We start from the raw sequence: 19687 nt of genomic DNA on the forward strand, positions 1-19687 counted from the left end.
TTTGACTTATTACAACACATTTGTTTCATGTTATAACTGAAATAATTTCCCAGAGGAACTAGAACGTTTTCATCAATATTAAGCAGTTATTAAAATAAGCTTCTATATATTGATAAAAATACTTGTAAGTTAGTTTTGTCTTATTACTAGTGTACTAAGATATTTGCATTAGAAACTAGACCAACGGTATTTGGTAAGATTCTTTTTTTTTTTTTTGCAGTTTACCTGTGAAATTATTCAACTGTTGGTTGTCATGACAAAATCGAAGCCCTTTTTCATTCAATTTATGAATCTGATTATCTTAAAAAATAATAACTTTAACATTTGATTTCTTTTTTGTCCTGAATACTGCTGACTGTTTTTAGTTGTAAAAGTATTTACCTGTAAAATGATTTTGTTGATTAACAAGATGAAACCAAAGCATTTAATTATTTTGTATAAACAAATTGCATGTGATCATCTAAATTACAAGCAGCAATGAAATGATTAAATTATTCTCCACTGCTTTCAGAATCTAAAATATTACTTATTAGTGATCACAAGAGAAATCTTAAATCTAAATATTTGTTTTTTGCTTCTTTTCCTTCGAACCTGCTGATAAATCAAATCTGTCATGATTCATACAGCCACCAGGGGGCACTGTGATTTCATCCGTCCATCCAGCTTGGGATTCAAACTCCGAACCTTCTTCCTGAAAGACATCAGTAGACATCTTAGCTGTGCAATGATAACCATCAATGCTTTAATATCCACCTCTTATTATAAAAAGATCCAGATATTTAAAAAAGGAACAATATTTACCGTGCATATGTATTATATTTGATAGAAAACTTTTTTCTGACATCTATGTGCTATCAGCTTTACTTGTTTTATATTTAAAGGATTTTCAGGTTCAGACATCACTAAAGTAAAATTTATTTCTGTGGCAGAAGTTGAAATCTTTATGGAAAATAATTAAATTAATGAAAAAACAGTTTAAAATTGCTGACAGAGATAAAGGTGTAACAATATATCCAGTTTAAATGAGAGATCTTACCATGAAGTAGATGTTAGTACTCCATTTGTTTCCTGTCAATCTCCCCAAACACCAGGATCTCTATGACATTTTGCATTGGCCTTGTAAATTATAGCAACAGTGAAAGGAAGCAGCTGAAAGTCTCACTGTGTTAAATTACACTGTGCTGACTCCATCAGGTTGTTTTGTTTTATAGCTGCTTTTGATGAAAAGTGTAAAACAGAGCTTTACCGGCACCTAGTGGACATTATTCAAAACGTTTGATTTTATCAGTTGGTCAAAACTGAATGTATGATGTCATTATCTGCGTTTCCATTATGATTGTGAGCAAAACTTTGCATGTCGAGAAAACACAAATTTGCAATTGCGGTCTTTCCATTAAGTAAGAAATGAAGTTATTATGACATGTTAAAAGTTTGTCGTTTATTAACAAACAAGCCGTGCCATCATCCTCCAACCACTTCCTGTCAAAGAATGAAGGTATGTTTTTGATGAAGGAATAATGTTATAACATGATGTAAAGCTGAAAAAAAGTTTATTTAACACGATACTGCCCCTTTAAGAAACAGCTGCTTAACAAACGTATCCTCATCTGACAGGCAGAGGCGTTTGCTTCAGCGGTCACCGTCACTGCAGGGCGTTTGAAGCATCAACTACTGTATCTACCTCAGTGGTTCCCAAAGTGTGGGGCGCAGGAAGCGGTACGGATGAATTAAAAATTAAAAAAAACTGTTACACAAAAGTGTTTCACTGTAAAGATGGTTTCTAGTTTGTTTTGTTGCAACCTGAAGTGTGAAATAAACTTCAGTGGAGTTGGAAAACAAAATATGTGTTCAGGTTTATGTCTGGTTGAACGGTGTGTGTGCCCAGTTGGGTTTTTTTTCTTTTTGGGGGGGATTTTATTGTAATCCCCCCAAGAGGAGGGCCCAGAAAATCTTTGGGAACCACTGATCTACCTGATGACACACACACACACACACACACACACACATACACACACACACACCTCAGGGATCAAGGTAAAAACAAGCTAGACAGCAGTGTGTGTGAAGTTTAAACCACGGATTCCCCTCACCTCTCTATAAAACAAAATTAAATTATGAGGAACTTTTTAGGAAGAAAAAGTTCCAGTTTTCAAAATCGAAAGTCTAGACCTTTTTCAATCAATCAATCAATCAAATTTTATTTGTTTAGCACATTTCAGCAGCAAGGCATTTCAAAGTGCTTTACATCATTTTACATCATTTTCATCAATATTAAGGAATTATTGAATTAAAACAAGCTCCGATATCTTACTCAAAGTACCTTATAAGTTAGTTTTGTCTTATTTCAAGTGTACTAAGATATTTGCATGAGAAACTGATAAAAATAATTTAGATTTTGTGTTTTTGCAGTGTTACACACTGAAGTGACTTTTAAAGCCTTTTATCCATGATTTCTAATGTGAGGAAAAACTGATTTTCCAACTGAAAATCATTTGTGAACCTTTTCTTTGGAGGAAACGATCCAATCAAATCCTGTTCTGTGCATTCATGTAAGTTAATTTAATCTTTTTTCACTATCTGTACTAATATATTTGCACTGGAAACTCGACCGAAACATCTCTTTAAGATGTTGTGTTTTGTGATTTCTGGTGATGATGAGGCCTGGACCTGAAATTTTTGTGTTCACTCAGGTTTTCTTTGTCTGCTATTAAATCTTATCTGATGATCTGAGACAGTTGTGACAAAAACCAGAAGAAATAGTTTGTTTTGTTCAGTTTTTTTTGTTCCTTTGTTCTTTTCTTACTCCAGCGTTCTGCCTCTTTTCCCGGCGTGACTGATGGAGCTCCTCGTTGATGAAATGGTCAACAGCCACACAGACTTTCCTTCCATTGTCTGCATGCCAAGCCGATGTGTAAGCCCCGCTCTCAGCCTTCTATCGCTGTAAATTTAGCAACAGAAGCTTCTCAGCTGCTCCTTTCCAAAACCTGAGCCCTCCTCTTCCATCCACAGTATTCCACCCATCTCCTTCTCCAGGGTCATGGATGCACTTCCCCCAGCCTCTCCACCTTCATCCACACACACACACACACACACACACACACTCCGCTCTCATCCCGCAGCCAATAAGGGCCTGATGATCTCAAGTATCACTATAGCAGCAGGACTTATTCTCTGAGCGGAGCCTGCGGATTCTTACAGACCTTCATCTTCATCGCTGAGGCAGCTGCTCTTCCTCTTTTGGGTAAGAAGTTGCTCTTCATACACCTGCAGAACAGTTTTCCTATTATTTGTCTTTCATTTTATGTGAAAAAACAGTCTTTTTCCACAAAAAATAATGAAGCTATTAAAAGATTTTAGCAGAGATTGTTCACTAAACGCAGACAAAAAAAATATTTTTTCAGGGAAAGTAGATCCATTGGTCAGTAAATTGATTGGTATTTTTATGCAGACATTGAAAATCTTTTGAAGTGGAGCACCGGATTGCTGGTGGATGTATATTAAGACTTGTGAATTGTCCGCTATGACAATGCTGCTCACAATGTTCTGGTCAAGGCAGTTGACATGAGCGCTTTATTTATCTGAGCTCTTTTTCTCTTTGATACTAAAACTCTAAAATATATCCCATTAATAAACAACACATCATCTAAAATTAAATCCTCCATTTATTTTAAACCAATAAACAACCCTACATGATTAAATTATATAATAAATACTGTATTGTGTCACAATTTACATTTAAAATTTAATAAACTCTTCAAAATGCACAAAAAATGTTGATGGAAACTTGGCTATTGGCTCTTTTACACTGCAAAAAACACAAAATCTTAAGTATTTTTCTCTATTTCTAGTGTAAATATCTTAATGAAACACCTGAGATAAGACAAAACTAATTTACAAGTAATTTTTCAACAAGATATTGAAGCTTGTTTTTAGTCAAAAGTGCTCGTTTCACTGCTACAAAATGTCTTGTTCTAAGTGAAATAATCTGCCAGTGCAACTAGTAGTTTTTTTTTTTCGTCAATGTTAAGGATTTTTTAAACTTAAAATAAACTCACTTTTAAGTTAGTTTTGTCTTATTTCAAGTGTACGTAGATATTTGCATCAGAAACTAGACTAAAAATACTTGGTACTATTTTGTTTTTGCCCTTCTTGGCCCTCATTTCAGAGTTTGAGCTGATTCCCACCTAGTTGTTTAGCTGAAAACACGGTTCACGCCTTGAAGACATGAAGTTTTGAGATGTGCAAGACATTCCCCGTCTCCATCAGCTACATCTCTCTGGTCTAAGAAGCTCAGTCAGTTTCAACACCAAGTTTCAGTTTCAGAAAGTCTTACGTTTTCAGAAGACAAAAAAAAAAACACGGAGCGCTCACTAAATATACAGCATGCTGAAATGTCGGTATGTGCAGCACGACCGCTGTGCACACAGAGGCGAGAACGCTGTCAGCTGCAGGTGGATCAAAGCTCTCGTTGGTTGGAGGTGGGCTCTGATTGGCTGGTTGGGAGCAGAAGATCCTCCCGCTGGACCAAGCAGAGGGATTAAACTGCTATTTGAACACTGTTCCTCAGCTGATGGGCAGAAATGTGATCCAGAACTAATCCACAGAGTCCTCTGCAGCTGTGCCCACCGTTGAGTGCGAAGGAGTCATCCAAAGGCAATTTATATATAACAGATATGATATAGAATATATAGCGAGGTGATTTCACTAAAGAGAGCCGATTACTGATCTGCAGAGAGAAAAATGGAAAAACATTGGAAAAACACAAAATCTTACCAAACAATGTTATCATAGTTTCTATTGCAAATATCTTTACATTTGAAATAAGACAAAATTAACTTACAAGTAACTTTTCAGCAAGACACTGGAGCTCATTTCTGTGTATGTTTGGTGAAAATATATGAGATCCACTGGCAGATTATTTCACTTGTAACACTGGGAAAATGTCTTGCTTTAAGTGAAATAATCCTCCAGTGGAACCAGAACTTTTTCACCAATATTAAGGAATTATTGAGTTAAAAAAGCTCATATATCTTGCTGAAAAGTTACCTGTAAGTTACGTCTTATTTCAAGAGTACTAACATATTTGCACTGGAAACTAGACTAAAAATACTTGGTAAGATTTTCAGTTTTTCCAGTGCATGGGCATTAATGACCTGTTTTGTTTTTTGATTACATTGTAATGAGTTTCGCTTCTTTCTTGAACTGTTTAGAAATAGACCATATAAATGTTATAATTTTTCTTTCAGTATACCAGAAAAGTTGTGTTTTTTCATTGAACTTGTGAAAAATAGAAGCGTCTTTAAAATTTGCTTTTGTTTTATGCTTAAAGGCATTTTGTGCATCATTTTACATCAATACATCTCAAGGAAGTAAATAAAACAAAACATGGCCATATCTATAACTTATTTATCAATATTAAAGAATCATTGACTTAAAATCTTAAAGAAAAGTTACTAGTAAATTTAAAAAAAATCCTCAATATTGATAAAGAAGTTCTAGTTCCACTGACAGATTATTTAACTTATAACGACATATTTTCCCATGTTATAAATTAAATAACCTGCCAGTGGAACTAGTCCTTTTTCTTCAAAATTAAGGAATTATTAAGTTAAAACAAGCTCCTATATTTTGTTAAAAAATTACTTGTTAGTTAGTTTTGTCGTCTTGCAAGTGTACTAAGATATTTGCACTGAAAACAAGACAGAAATACTTGGTAATATCTAGTATTTTTGCAGTTTAGTTACTAAGGTGACTATTTTAAAGATTCTCATTGATTTTTGATGTGAGGAAAAACTGATTTTCCAACTGAAAATTTAAATATTTTTTAGAGAAATTTCAGAAAATGATCCAATCATAGCCTGTTTTGTTCATGCGCAGTTCTTCTTTTTTGTGTGCATTGAACACAGAAACAATCCGTTCATTTTTAATCGTTTCTTTATGTCTATCTGGCTTTACTGTGACCCAACTTCATGTAAATAGAAAAATGTCTTCATTGTGTCTAATTAACCTCAATATTTTAGGTTAATTAGACAATCCTAAATACTTAAGTATAAGAAAACTGGACTGCTCTTGTGTCAAGAAACAGGAAAAGAAGTCTGGTTACCCTCTGCTAAACCGCTCAGGGTTATAAATGAGAATCTAAACCAGTTCATTTATCGTTCTTCCCATCGTGGAAGGTTCTGTAGGTTCTGTAGAAGTTTTTCAGGGAAGCACATCAGCTTATATATGTTACATGAGAGTTAGTTTTGTCTTATTGCAAATTTTCTAGGATAGTTGCACTAGAAACTAGATCAAAATTATTTGGTCAAATTTAGCGTTTTTGCAGTGTTTAGGGGTAATGAGCCAAAACACGTTTCTAAATCAAACACATCAATAGTTCGTAATGCATTATTCTTCCTTGGCAAACTCAATCTTCACACCTAAATCCTTTGGAAAACCTGTTTGGTGAGCTGGAAAAAACATTTTTCTAATGTTTTGAGATTGTGCTACTGCAGTAACATGTACAATTTTAGAAATGAGAAAACTTTCAGTTTCTCACACAGCAATAGTGCTGATGATCTGCCAGGCGGTTTGACTCAGAAACAGAATTAAGCATGTGAATACAAACTTGCAGAGGCGGTGATAATACTCGGTACACAGCTGAGTAAACGATCCTGAACAAGCCGTGAAAATATTTCAGGACACAGCCCGCTGCTGCAGCTTTCTGCTCTTATCAGCCGCTCCAAACACAGACCACAAGCATTTGTCCTGTGACCGTAGTAATTCAGGATATTCTTTTCCACGAGAGCAAAGAGTTACTGACAGGAAACACACTGACCTCAAAGTGAGCTCACACAAAGGTTTATGTACTTATGTCATACTTAAAAGTCTTCATTGGTAGCAAAGTGGAACCGAAGTAAAATCCCTTTAATTAACCTCATTCTGATTTAATGCAGCATAAAATGTTTTATTAAGTAAAGAGGTGGCAAGTTGGTCAAGTCAAAACTATAAAGTCGTATTATAAAGGAGTAAGCTTCCACCAAAAGACTCCAAAATTTTGAGATTAATTCCAGAAATTTTCTTTAAAAAACAAAGAACTTTCTGAATTTCAAAAGTCAAAAATTTGCTGGAAAAAAATCTGTAATTTTGAGATAAATCTCAGAATTTTTTTCTCAGATTTTTGAAAAGAAAATTTGAAAAAGTTGAAAATTTTAGATTTTTGAAAAGAGTTTTTTCAAGAAATTTGAACTTTTCAAACTCAGAAATTTCTGAGTATTTTCTCAAAATGTTATGAGTATTTTCTAGATTATTTCTGAAATCTACTCCTGCTTTTTTTCTGTCTACAATGGCTCTAATATGCCGTCGGACAAAACAGTAAACAAAAAAAGCTTTTTTTCTTTCTTAATAAAACCTTATTATTAGAATTTAAGCGTTATTGGATATTCATTAAGTCTATTGTTGTGTTACTCTGCCATGTCATATTATGACAGCTGTGCATCATAAAGCTCCCATCAGAAGTATAAGTGATTATATTTATTCTGGTAGAGACGTGTGAATTTATTTTTTGTATTTCCTTCCAGGTTTGAAGTTTGTTGTCACCATGTCTGACACTGAAGAAGTGTAAGTGAATTTCATCACTCATATGTTATTCAGCTTTAGTAGAAAATATAGAAAATTAAGTTGAGATTTGCTGGAACTAATTTTTTTCTTTTTCTCTCTTTCTTTCCTTCCGTCTTATTACAGGTATGAGGGTAAGTGAGATATAAACTTGGCTGGTTTTACTTTTTATTTTTCTATATACCACACTGTAGATCATTTATGGCCGTTTTTGAATGTTCAATTTTTGCTTCCTTTAATTCTTTACACAGTTTCTGTTCTCAAGGGCCTGACACAATTTGTCCTCTTATTTTCTTATATTGTCACATAAAATGTCAACATCAGTAATTGAGAGCTAGAATAAACTTGAATATCATGGTTTGTTCACTTATGTTTGTTTTTCTATTCCCACATTTTTTTATTTTCATCTTAATTTTTGCAAAACTGAAGAGGAGGAAGGTAAAGATGACCGAACCAACTTCACATTTATTACTCTTTTTTTTTTTTTACATTCACACTAATAAGTAAATTGCCTTTCACCCTTAACTTGAAGTTTTTGATACTGACACCTGTTATGTTAGCCTATACCTGCATCTGTCATCTTCTAATTTCAAGATTTGTCAGTTAAATTTACAGCATCTTTAGTGCTTTTGCTTTACAGTTCATTACATTTTTTGGCTGTCATCAAAAACTTCCAAGTTAAAGGTGAATTTTGTCTGCTGAGTGATGTTTTGACACATGGTTAAGAAAAACATTAGACCTGTTTATTTTCTTAACATGTGAAATCTTCACCATCTCTTATTGTCAGTACTGCTGTCATTGATCTGATTCACACAACGGCCATATTTTTACTGGTGAATGTGGAAAACTACATGGGAGGAATTTAGAAATTAAAAACGACTGAGACATTATGCTGAGAATAATAATAATGGAAAGTATCCTTAAAAAACTTTACTTGAAGTTTCAATATTTTTCATTCAGTGGGTAGAAAAACCAGAAATTTTACTCAAGTAACAGTAGAGATACTGTTGCACTCCTAAAAGTACATTTATCAAAAAAGTTACTCACGTAAATGTAACTGAGTAAATGTAACTAGTTACTACCCAACTCTGAATAAAAGAAAGAGTTTGCTTTTTCTTATCAGTTATATTGTTAATTTGCGCTTCTTCACATTTATGTGTAGTTTTTAGACTTTTTTTGGTTAATTGCCACTTTGTAACTAATTTTCTTGAAATTTTAATAATTCAGCCTGAAAATAAAAAGGGTAGAATCGCTAACTGTTAACATTACAGATATATTTATTCCCTGCGATTTTAAAAAGGCATTTTTTTTCTTCTAGAAAAAAGTAAATGTAATTGAGTAAATGTAGCTAGTTACCACCCAACTCTGTTACTGAGTAAAGAGTAATTTTGGACCTGACTCCCTGTTCCTCCAGTAGTCGTACGCATCAACAGTTCAAAATGGCTTCTGGGTGAAAGGTCACTGGAGTTTCTGCCTCCGTCATCTGTTTTTCTCTCCATTCTCCAGCAGCGTCCTCCGCTCACCCATCCATCCATCCATCGTTTCTGTAAATTTCGGTTTCACATTTGGTTTCTAATGGCTCTGTCATGTCTATGGTCTTCTATTAACGGCCTTCTCCGGCACGCCAACTCTGCGGTTTGGTGCATGCTGCGTAGCCCAGGAGGAGGTAGTAGAAGTAGAAGTAGCCCCTGAGGCGGAGGCCCAGGTAGAGGCAGAGCCAGAAGTAGAGCCTGAACCAGAACCAGAACCAGAACCAGAGCCTCAGGAGGTGGTGCAGCAAGTGGCTCGGGAGGAGGAAGGTACGTTTATAAAACTGCTGCAGGACAGCCGGCACTCTGCCTAACAGGGAAGTCCTGAGGGTGCAACAATTAGTCAAACCTGATGGCAAAAAGCTTAAAAATGATCGATATTTTAAAGGTAATTTGCAAAAACTGTAGAAACTGTCTCTATGCTTTAATTATTTGATACTGAAGCTTTGATTTTATTTTTATTGTTTTATGTGGGAATGATTTTCAACAGAAGCCAAGAGCATCCACACCCTTTATAATGTAATATTTTCAGTTATTTTATAATAACAGGACTATTATCTCAGGATAATGAAAGTTATTATTTCATGGTAAATAGATTATTGCCTGGAGAACAAAAAGGCGTATTTAATAAAACTTCTTTGGGTCTATGGGCGACCAAAACATCTTCATTACATTTTTAGCAGAAAATCATTCGTAGATATTTAGATTTTAGTCTGCTCAGTTTTAGGAGGAGCTGCTTTAGAGCCTCCTGTCACTTTAAATCAAATAAGCTGCTGATGGCCACGCCCAGCTGACCAATGCTGCTTGGTTGCTAGGTGACGGGGTGAGCAATCCTGGGGTTGCTAGGTAATGGGCAGTGCCTGCCTCTGATTTGTAAAGTTACCTTCCACAGGTTTTTAAAACGGGTAATTTTCCACACTAAAAAACATGAACTTATTGCCAAAAATTTTTAAATAGTTTTTGAAGCAGTTGAGACATAAACGGAAGTACGAAAATGTACAAAATGTGAATTTTGCGTAGGAGGTTCCCTTTAAAAGCTCATAAAGTGGGATGTTTTTAACTATTTTATTTACAATTCAATAATAGACCAAATTTGACATTTTTACTCCTCAAAACAGATAAAATTAAAATCTTAAAATGGAAAATGTAATGTGTGTATTCATCCAGGTTTTTGCTTTTTTTTTTTAATAAGGACTAAAATTATTTAGGTTTTCACTTTTACAAAAAAACAGGCTTGGGCACATGCATTTAATAAACTTTGCAAAATAAGGCAAAAGTGAGCCATATCCTGTTCTTGTTGCTGAAAAGACAAAAAAAGAGAGAAATATCAATATGAGAAATTTAGAATATGGTATTCTGTTGTTTTAATTTTAAATCTGACTAACCATCAATAAACTTTATTTATTTAAACTCTAAAATGATTTACTTATACTTTATCTACAGAAATACAACTACTTTTCTTATTTTATTAAAATATTATGTGTTGAGTTTACTGTTTTAGCAGGTATAAATAACAAAAAATAGTTTGTGTCATTATAATTAAAAAGAAAAATACTAAATGGTGACTTTAATGTTGTTATCAGGAAAAGCTTTTGTTATCCTGAAATATGATTATATCCTGTTATTTCTATAAAATGGCAGCTCTTGGCTATTATTATTTTCAAATATTTAAAGAGATCATTTTAAGAGAAGGATGCACTGTATTAATGAGGCCTGCAAAACTGCTTTTTTTAATTTAACTGGCTTTTTTTTAAAATGATAAGCTAAATATTTTAATAGTTTTGCAGTTCATTAATCTCTTCATTTTTAACGTGTGTTTAGCTTCCTCTTTATGATTGCTTTCTTTTAACGCAATGAGTCTTCAAAGAAAATGTGAAGTAAAACTCAAATGCTAAAGTTTCATATTTTGGTACATTTTGGGTAAAACTGCCAATGTTTTCCAGAACATATTCAGAAAATGTAATTCTTTGGCTTAAAGTCTCACGTTATTTCACATTATTAGGTCTATTACTTCACTATTTTAGAGTCTATTGCAAACATTTTCACCCACAGCTGTCACATCATCTCCATCCACAAACAGTTAAAAACCATTTTGTCCTGTTTCTGCGCTATTGTTCTCTGTCATTTGTGTTTTAAATATGAGCTGTGCATATATGTTAGAAAGGGAGGCGGAATCAGGCGGTTGCCTTTACATGAGTCAGTCGCCCCGGATCATCCTTGGCCTTCTATCCATTTGAATGAATCATTTTGTTGTTATTGACCATCATCATTAGTTGCATTTTTTAAAACTCACATGTCGTTTTTTTCAAGGCCAAACCAGAAGGGATGATGGGTATTTTTGTGGTCATGTAAAGCCAATTCTTCACCTCCCTTTAGTCCATGTTTAGCTTTTATTTTGTTGTTTTCCTGTCTGCAACTGAAGAATGAAATTTGCCATTTGCAACAAAGCGTTTACATTGGGGTGTTTGGCTGATTTCAGCTCATCAAATTCAAGCTAATTTCTTATTCAGATGTGTTTGGAGTTGTGTGTATCTCATGGAGTCACAGCAGAAGTCCCAGGCTTTGCCTGTTCAATTAACACTTCATTGCCTTAGCAGCTACAATCTAAAACTAATAAAAATAGAATTTAAAAAAAGGGTCTAAATTCTGAGAAAATTCTTAATTCTTAGACTAAAGTCGGAATTCCAGAGAATTCTTAAAGAAAAAAAAATTTTTTTTTTTTAAAAGCCAAAATTCTGAGAAAAAAATGATCATTCTAAGAAAAAGTTAGAATTTTGAGAAAAAGTAAGATTCTGAGTTGGAATTCTAAAAAAAATAGTCAGAATTCTGAGATTAAAATCAGAATGCTGAGAAAAAAGTTAGAATTCTAAAAAAAAAAAGTTAAAATAAAAAGATGGTTAAAATTCTGAGGGGAAAAAAGTCACAATTCTCAATGAAATTCAGAATTTTGGGATTAAAATCAGAATTATTTTTGCCCCTAATCCTTTTCCACAGTCTGGCTGCTTTTTGGCATTGTAATTTTAATGAGTCACTTATGTATTTCTGTATTTATTCTCAATTATGACAGGTTTGGTCCTCCGTAGAACATCAACCCATTGTTGTATAAAGTCTTAATTAACAGAAAGAGTTTATTATTGTGCAGACAAAAACCCTGGTTTCGTTAGGCATGGAGCTGCCTGCAGTGTCATAGCAGGATTAATGCTTGACCCGTTATGGGACTTCTGCAGCGTCTCCCTAGCAACGCCCCAATCCAGTAAATGTGCTTTTTGAGCGCCAGGCTTTGTGAACATGTACCGGCTGCTCAGTCGGATCACTAATGGTCTCTGTTCTGCTCTTGCTTTGGACGCTTGCTGCATGCAGAGGCCTATGAAGAGGAAGGTATGTGGACCTGCATTCTTCTCTGTTCTTCTGATTCGACCTTTTATGTCTCCCTGCTGAACAAGGGACTCTTCTAAGCCTTAATCATAAATAATGACTCGGTCCTGGGTTCAGGAGGTAGAGGAACAGGCCGGAGGATTCATAAACGGCGAGTCGGCTCATCTCTGCTTCTTCTCTTTTTTGCATGAATGCGTCCTGCCAGGGGAAGATGGAGATCAAGATGGTAGTTTGTATTTCATGCTGAGTCATCGTTGCTTGGCTTGCGATTTCCTCCCCTCTGTTGTCCGTTTCTCTAAATGTTGTCGTAGTCTGAGGGTCACTTAAACGAAACAAAGTCTAATCACACGCCTCCCGATCCTGAAAACCATTAACAGTAGCTACAAAATCCAGTCCCTCCTGTTGTGTAAAGTGTGAATTGATGTCCTGTATGCTTGGAAACTTTAACTATTAAATAGTTAAATGTGATGATTTATATGACAGCAAACTGATCCTGATTAGCATTTTAGCAATAAAATGGGTTTGATTTACATACTAATTCACAGTAAATTAACACGGATAAATAGAGAAGTTGAACTTTACTGTGACTATACGTTGGTATACAGTGCTGTGAAAAAATTTCTGCCTTCTTACATATTTCTGCTATTTTTTATTTTTATCACTGTTACGTTTCAGATTATTTAACTAATTTTGACACATAACCAGAGCAAAATGCAGCTTTTAAATTATGATTTAATTTATTAAGGGGGAAAAAACTATGTAAACCATTTCATCCAGATTTATTTATATCAAGGAATAATTTGTTGCTTTTTTTAAACTTTTGGCTGATTTTGTGTTGTTTAACATTAAATTAATGGGATTTCTTTCAATATTTGGATAGAATTTTCTAAATGTAAGATTAAAAGCATCTATTAAAGTGAGCTGTATTGAATAAATAGTCAAATAAATGAACATGTTATTTGACTTTTTAAAATTTTATCTCCCTTTATATTTTTTAGTTCTCTTACTGCGAAGCGACTCGATGTATAGGTGATTTATTTATTGTACATTTCCAGCGCTAACCAGGTCTGGTTTGTTCCTGAAAGTTTTCTTAACTTTTAAAATAAATACTGTTAATCATGGTTATTTTCTGATTTAATCAATCAGTCAAGTTGATGAGTTTATCACATTTCAGCAGCGAGGCGGATGAAGGTGCTTTTAAAAATGGGGAATGGGGCGTGCTGTGGTGGCGCAGGGGGTTAGCGCTTGGAGGCCTTAGTCCTCGACGCGGACGTCGCGGGTTCGACTCCCGGTCCCGACGACCTTTACCGCATGTCTTCCCTCACCCTCCTTCCTGTCTGCCTACTATACAAAAAATACGAGCCACTAGCGCCGCAAAAACTCTTCGGAGAAAAAAATGGAAAAAAAAAAAAAAAGGGGAATATTGTTTATTGAATTAGAAATCTGCAAGAAGGCGAATATTTTTCCTCGGCACAGTTTGGTTATTGGAAAAAATGCACAGTAACACTGCATCAGATATATAAATATATGTCTATAAGGTTGCAGTTGATTAGCTTAGTGTTGCTTTAGCTAATCAGCTTTAGCATTAGCTTAGCCGTGCTATGTTTAGCTTAGCTTAGCAACTATAAAAGTTAGCTAAAAATAAAACGTGAAAATTCCAAGATATAAAAACAAACTCATACAAACGCAGTTGTGTGCAGTATATATATTTATATTTATCTAATGTTTTGAAAGGAAACTTGTTGGCTTTGTTGTTTTATAGACCTGGCAGCTAAAAAACGTATAAACTTGTTTCTCCTTGACCTCAGCCAGCATTGCTGTGTGTTTATGTAACTTCAGAGGCTTAACGAACATTAATTAGGTCTCGGTTGTAGGAAAGAATTGCTAAAATTAAAACTCACTCTCACATTTCAACCCAGGTGAAGCATCCCTGAATCCTATGCTTATTTGATTCTAACTTATCAATATTTTTTTTTCATTCCTGTTTTTATTCCGATCAGAGGAAAAGCCAAAGTTCAAGTGAGTGTATATATATATATTCTTATTAGTCAGTGCTTTTTAAAATGTATTTTATTTATTAAATTTTTATTATTTCCTTGAACAGACCCAGTGCTCCAAAGATCCCTGATGGAGAAAAAGTGGACTTTGATGTAAGTCATCACATTTAAGTAGATCAATGATGATTTATTAATTATATATTTATATACTTAACTGTATAATTATAAATAAATATTTATTTTAATATTTATAGGAATTTTAAATATAAGACTAAAAAAGTCTATTGAAGTGAGCTGCATTGAATAAATAATAAAATGTAATATAAAATAAATAAAAATAAAAAATACATTTTTTAATTTTATTTACCTTTATATTTCTGTTTGTTGGGTCTGTTTTTATTATAATAGTTGTTCTTGATATTTCCTCATTCTTTTTTCTGTTTTTAAGAAATTTAGGCTTCGTCAGGTGTTGTCTGTTATCAAATTTATCACTAATAATACAAATATAAACAATTAAATCTGAGACAAGACCTTGTTGCAGGCCTGTTAGGGTCCTTGGGGACAAAAACTCAGAAATTTTGATATTATTCTCAGAACGTTTGTAGGAAGAAAAACTAGAAAATTTCTGTGTTTGAAAAAATTTAAATTTGCTAGAAAAACATCTGAAATTTTGAGGTTAAACTTGCATATTTCTTAGTTTCAAATGTTGACAAGTTTGGACTTTTCAAATTTAGAAATTTCCTAGTTTTTGTCAAAAATTTCTGAATTTCGTCTTACAAATTTTCAACTTTTTAAATTCAAAAACTTTTTTGTTTGTTCTAGAAAAGTTCTGAGATTTTGGGCAGAAATCTACTCCTCCTTTTTTTTACAATGGCCATCAGACCCTGTAGCACAGGAATCAGTTTCTCTAAAGTCTTCATGTAACTCAGTTATACAAAGATTACTTTCAGATATACTGTTAGGTGACTTTTTGGGTTTTTGTTGACTTATTATTAAAGTCGATCTGTTGTGTTTTTGTCACAGGACATTCAGAAGAAACGTCAGAACAAAGATCTGGTTGAGCTTCAGTCTCTGATCGACGCTCACTTTGAGTGCAGGAAGAAGGAGGAGGAGGAACTCATCGCTCTAAAAGAAAGAATTGTGAGTTTCCCGCGATGTGCAGACATGCACATCGCATTCATCTCCTGACTCGGAGGCAGGAAGTGAGTCTGCTGCGCTTGTTGCAGGAAAAACGCCGTGCGGAGCGAGCCGAGCAGCAGAGGATTCGCGCTGAGAAAGATAAAGAGCGACAGGCGCGGCGTGAGGTAAAACAAACCTGAAATATTTCATCAAAGGAAAGAGGCAACGATGGGTAGGAACTCGTTACATTTACTTGAGTAAAATAGTAAAAGAGTAATTTTATTACTCTTTTAATAAAGTAGATACTACTCTACTCAAGTAGTATCTCTACTACTTGAGTAGAGATACTCAAGTAAGTATCTCTACTACTTGAGTAAAATTTCTGGATTTTCTACCCACTGAATGAAAAACAAACCAAAAATTTACCAGAGTCGGACACGCACCTGCAGTCTCTGTTAAAGTTTCATAAGTTTTTTTATTTAAAGAAACTGATTTAGCAAAATGTATTCTGCCTGATTTCGTTATTTTAGTTACTTTTTGTCATTTTGGCCCATAAAATACCAAAATTTCTACTTAACTTAAAATTTTTGTCCCTCTGATGATGCAATTTTTTTATAAATTACAATATTATATATATTACAATAATTGATCATTTGATCAGTTACTCATACTTGAGTAAACTTTTATACCAAATACTTTTTTACTCTTGAGTAATTTCTTGGACGTTTACTTTTTACTTTTACTTGATAAAAATATGTCGAAATAGTTTTACTTGAATACTCTGTCCAGCTCTGGAAAGAGGAAGTATGAAGCATCGGTGTTTCACTGACCTCTGCTGGTCTGGAGGTGCTGTTGCATGTTGCTTAATGTTTTTCTGGTTTTAATGTTTCCACAGGCTGAGAGGATGAGGAAGGAGGAGGCGGATGCACAGAGGAAGGCAGACGATGACGCCAAGAAAAAGATCGCTCTCACCAACATGGGGTCAGGCTTCAGCAGCCACCTGCAGAGGGTATTCAACCTGCTTCATTTTTTCTTTATTTCCTTTCATTTAACATTTTACATTCAATCTCAGTAAATGCAGCTGTGAAATTTAACTTTAAATGTTTGTATTTCTCACCAGATCGATGCAAAGAGAGGCAAGAAGCAGACCGAAAGAGAAAAGAAGAAGAAGGTTTTGGCAGAGAGGATCAAACCGCTGAACATCGACAGCCTCACAGACGACCAGCTGAGGTAAAAACATTTGATTCTCTGGGCTTTACTGCAAAAGCACCAAAGCTAATTTTACTCTAGTTTCTAGTACAAATATCTTAGCACATTTGAAATAAGACAAAACTAACTTACAAGTAACTTTTTTGCACAAATTATGAGTTTGTTTTAAGTCAATAATTCCTTAACATTCATGAAAAAGTTCTGGTTCCACTGGCAGATTATTTCACTTAGACAGTAGGATTAATATCTTGTTATAAGTGAAAGTTTTTATTTCTATTTTGGTTTTCAAGCTCAGTGAAACTTCACAGGCAAACTGTTAAACATTTACAAAATAAAAACATTATAGAAAATTGATAAAATATATAGAAATATGTGACATATATAAGTTAAACATTAATAAAACAGTACAACTAGATTAGAATCAAATATGCCAGCATGCTGGTGATGGTGGATTATAATTCAGAGTAAAATTGGTTGTTTCAGAAGAACTTTGATTAAAAATTTGACTGCATTAAGGGGATAACGCTGTGTAAATAAAGTAATAAAACTGATAGTAAAGTCATAATATAACCAGAATAAAGTCATTATTCTCGTAATATTCTGACTGTATTCTCACATTACTACAAATTTATTCTTGTATTATTTCAGCTTTATTCTCATCATATTATGACTTTTTTTAAAAATATGTTACACCTTTTTCTCATATCATTACTACTTTATTCTCATGTTTTTAATTTTCCTTGTATAGCCCTTATAGCCTGTTGTATGTAACATATAAAGAGTTGCAGAATTTGACTCAACCCAAATTTAAGATCAACCCAAATTCTCGCAAATTGATCCCAAACTAAAATGACTAAAGTTGATCAGAAAAACTCAACACCTTAAACTGCTTTGTTGCTGAAAATGTGTGATATAAATAAAATTACCTTAGTAAGTTAGAAAAATACCACAAATTGCTTTTGCCAAAAGGTCACAATTTACAAAAAACAAAAAAAAAGATAATTAAAATGATGAGAACTGAATGGTTCCCAGACAGTGAAAATGGTTCCTGCTGTGTTTGTCAGGGGAAAAGCCAACGAGCTTTGGGACTGGCTGACCAGCCTGGAGGCAATAAAATACGACCACTGTGAGATGCTCAAGAGACAAAGATATGAGGTGAGCGACCGAAAAACACCCAACGCTCATGGTGCAAAAAATGTACAAACCAGAATTAAGTTTAAAAATAGAAAAAGGATTCTCTTCTTTTATATAAATATATTTGTTTTAGCTATGCAGGTTGAAATACTAACGCTTAATACAGTATTTCTCTTTGGATTTAATCTATAAACGGCAATAATTTAGTGACTAATGAAAAAAATGCAGTTTGTTTATTTCCTCCTGATGTGATCATGAGAATTTAATCAAAGCAAAATAAGAAGTTTCTCTTTTTTTAACTGAGAATTGTTGTTTTTTTAAGGTCGTCTCTCTCAGAAACCGCATCGACGAGCTGCAGAAACAGTAAGTGACAAAGACAAACAATGAAAAACACAAAGCAGCTTAAAATTCACACAAAACGGCGCACGCTGGATTCCTGCAGTCTGGAAAACTGGAATGTAATTTTCCTCGTTTGAGTAAGGATGCAAAATAACTAAAATACTAAAACATCATCCATCCATCCACATGTTACAATTTAATTTTTTCAAAAAGTACGAGTTCCACTGGCTGAAGACATTTTTACAGTTATAAGGGATAAAATCAGTCAGTACTTTTTAAATTTAAATTCAAGAAATATTTACATATTTGAATATGAATATTTACAGCAAAATATAGTATGCATATCTTGCTGAAAATTACTTTAAAGTTTGGAAGAAAAAGATTTTGAGGTTCACTTCTGAAAATTTCTGAGTTTGAAAAGTCAGAAATTTTTAGACTAACTTCAGAAAATTTATTTTAAAAAATGCAAACTTTCTGAATTTCAGAAGTTAAAAGTTTTCTGCCTCTGAAACTCAGAAAATTTCCAAAAGTCATTTGTGACTTTTGAAACTCAGAAATTTCATATTTTTCTGTAAAATTTCTGTGATCGCAAAATTTCAACTTTTGAAGCTCAGAAATTTCTATTTTTTCTAGAACATTTCTGAGATTAATTTTTAAAATATTTAGTTTTTTTTACTACCTACATTGGCCCTAATATGCTGTTGTACAAATGCATGTATTGATTTTTTTTTTCTTGTGTGAATAAATAAAGTTAAATGTTGTAGTTTTGCAGTGCGGATAAATTTATACAACAATTCTCATTCTTTGGTTTAGGTTCAGTTTTCTGATCACTTTGTGTTGAGTTTCTTTGCATCAGCGCCCCCTGTTGTTCGCTTTTAATATAGCTGTGACTCAGAACGTTTTGTCATCTGCCAGCAGAGGGCGCTATTCATCTGAAACTCATCAGTCTGCCTCAGTTTGGGAGTTTCCTCTCCCTCCAGGGTTTTTATCTAAACATATATAAAATATTTCTGTTTTATTTCTGAACTCGTGTTGCTCTTTGCGCCCTGCAGCAGCAAGAAGGGAGCCGCCTCACGCCGCAGGAAGTGAGCAGCGTCGGGAAAAAGGTCGGCCAAGGTCGCGACATCAGCGCATGCTCTGTGGCAACGGCGACGACTGGATGTCTTAGTTCCTGTTTCCGCTTAAGTGCAATGGCTTCAGAATAAATGTAGCTCCAATAAAAAAAGTGTTTTAAAAGAAAATGATATTTTTGTTTAAGAAAAACTCTTTGCTTTGGTTTGTGGGAATTAAAAAGTTACTTAAATAAAAGTCTGATAAAAATTATAATATTAAAATCAGTCAGGTTTGGTTTATTATTATTTAAATGTATGATATTTATGGCTTCAGAAT

General features: G+C 33.9%; 1 protein-coding gene across 14 annotated transcripts; it reads left to right on the top strand.

Moving 5' to 3' along the window:
- The first annotated feature begins 3058 nt into the window (after positions 1–3058).
- Positions 3059–19542, top strand: LOC114142656 (troponin T, fast skeletal muscle isoforms-like). Of its 14 annotated transcripts, XM_028014015.1 has the most exons (16): positions 3062–3241; positions 7560–7599; positions 7723–7730; positions 8026–8034; positions 9252–9395; positions 12486–12503; positions 12706–12726; positions 14501–14519; positions 14605–14650; positions 15521–15637; positions 15724–15801; positions 16512–16625; positions 16737–16846; positions 17890–17980; positions 18282–18322; positions 19351–19542. In XM_028014015.1, exons 2-16 carry the CDS (start codon positions 7580–7582, stop codon positions 19385–19387), a joined length of 873 nt encoding a protein of 290 aa, XP_027869816.1. In that variant the 5' UTR covers positions 3062–3241; positions 7560–7579; the 3' UTR covers positions 19388–19542. The 14 variants fall into 14 exon arrangements, with proteins under 14 accessions (XP_027869819.1, XP_027869820.1, XP_027869821.1 ...); XM_028014018.1 differs by lacking the exon at positions 12486–12503 and having other exon boundaries at positions 3059–3241; XM_028014019.1 differs by lacking the exon at positions 12706–12726 and having other exon boundaries at positions 3061–3241.
- Positions 19543–19687: the final 145 nt, after the last annotated feature.

Source organism: Xiphophorus couchianus, chromosome 4, assembly GCF_001444195.1.
Source record: "Xiphophorus couchianus chromosome 4, X_couchianus-1.0, whole genome shotgun sequence".
Lineage (NCBI taxonomy): Eukaryota > Metazoa > Chordata > Actinopteri > Cyprinodontiformes > Poeciliidae > Xiphophorus > Xiphophorus couchianus.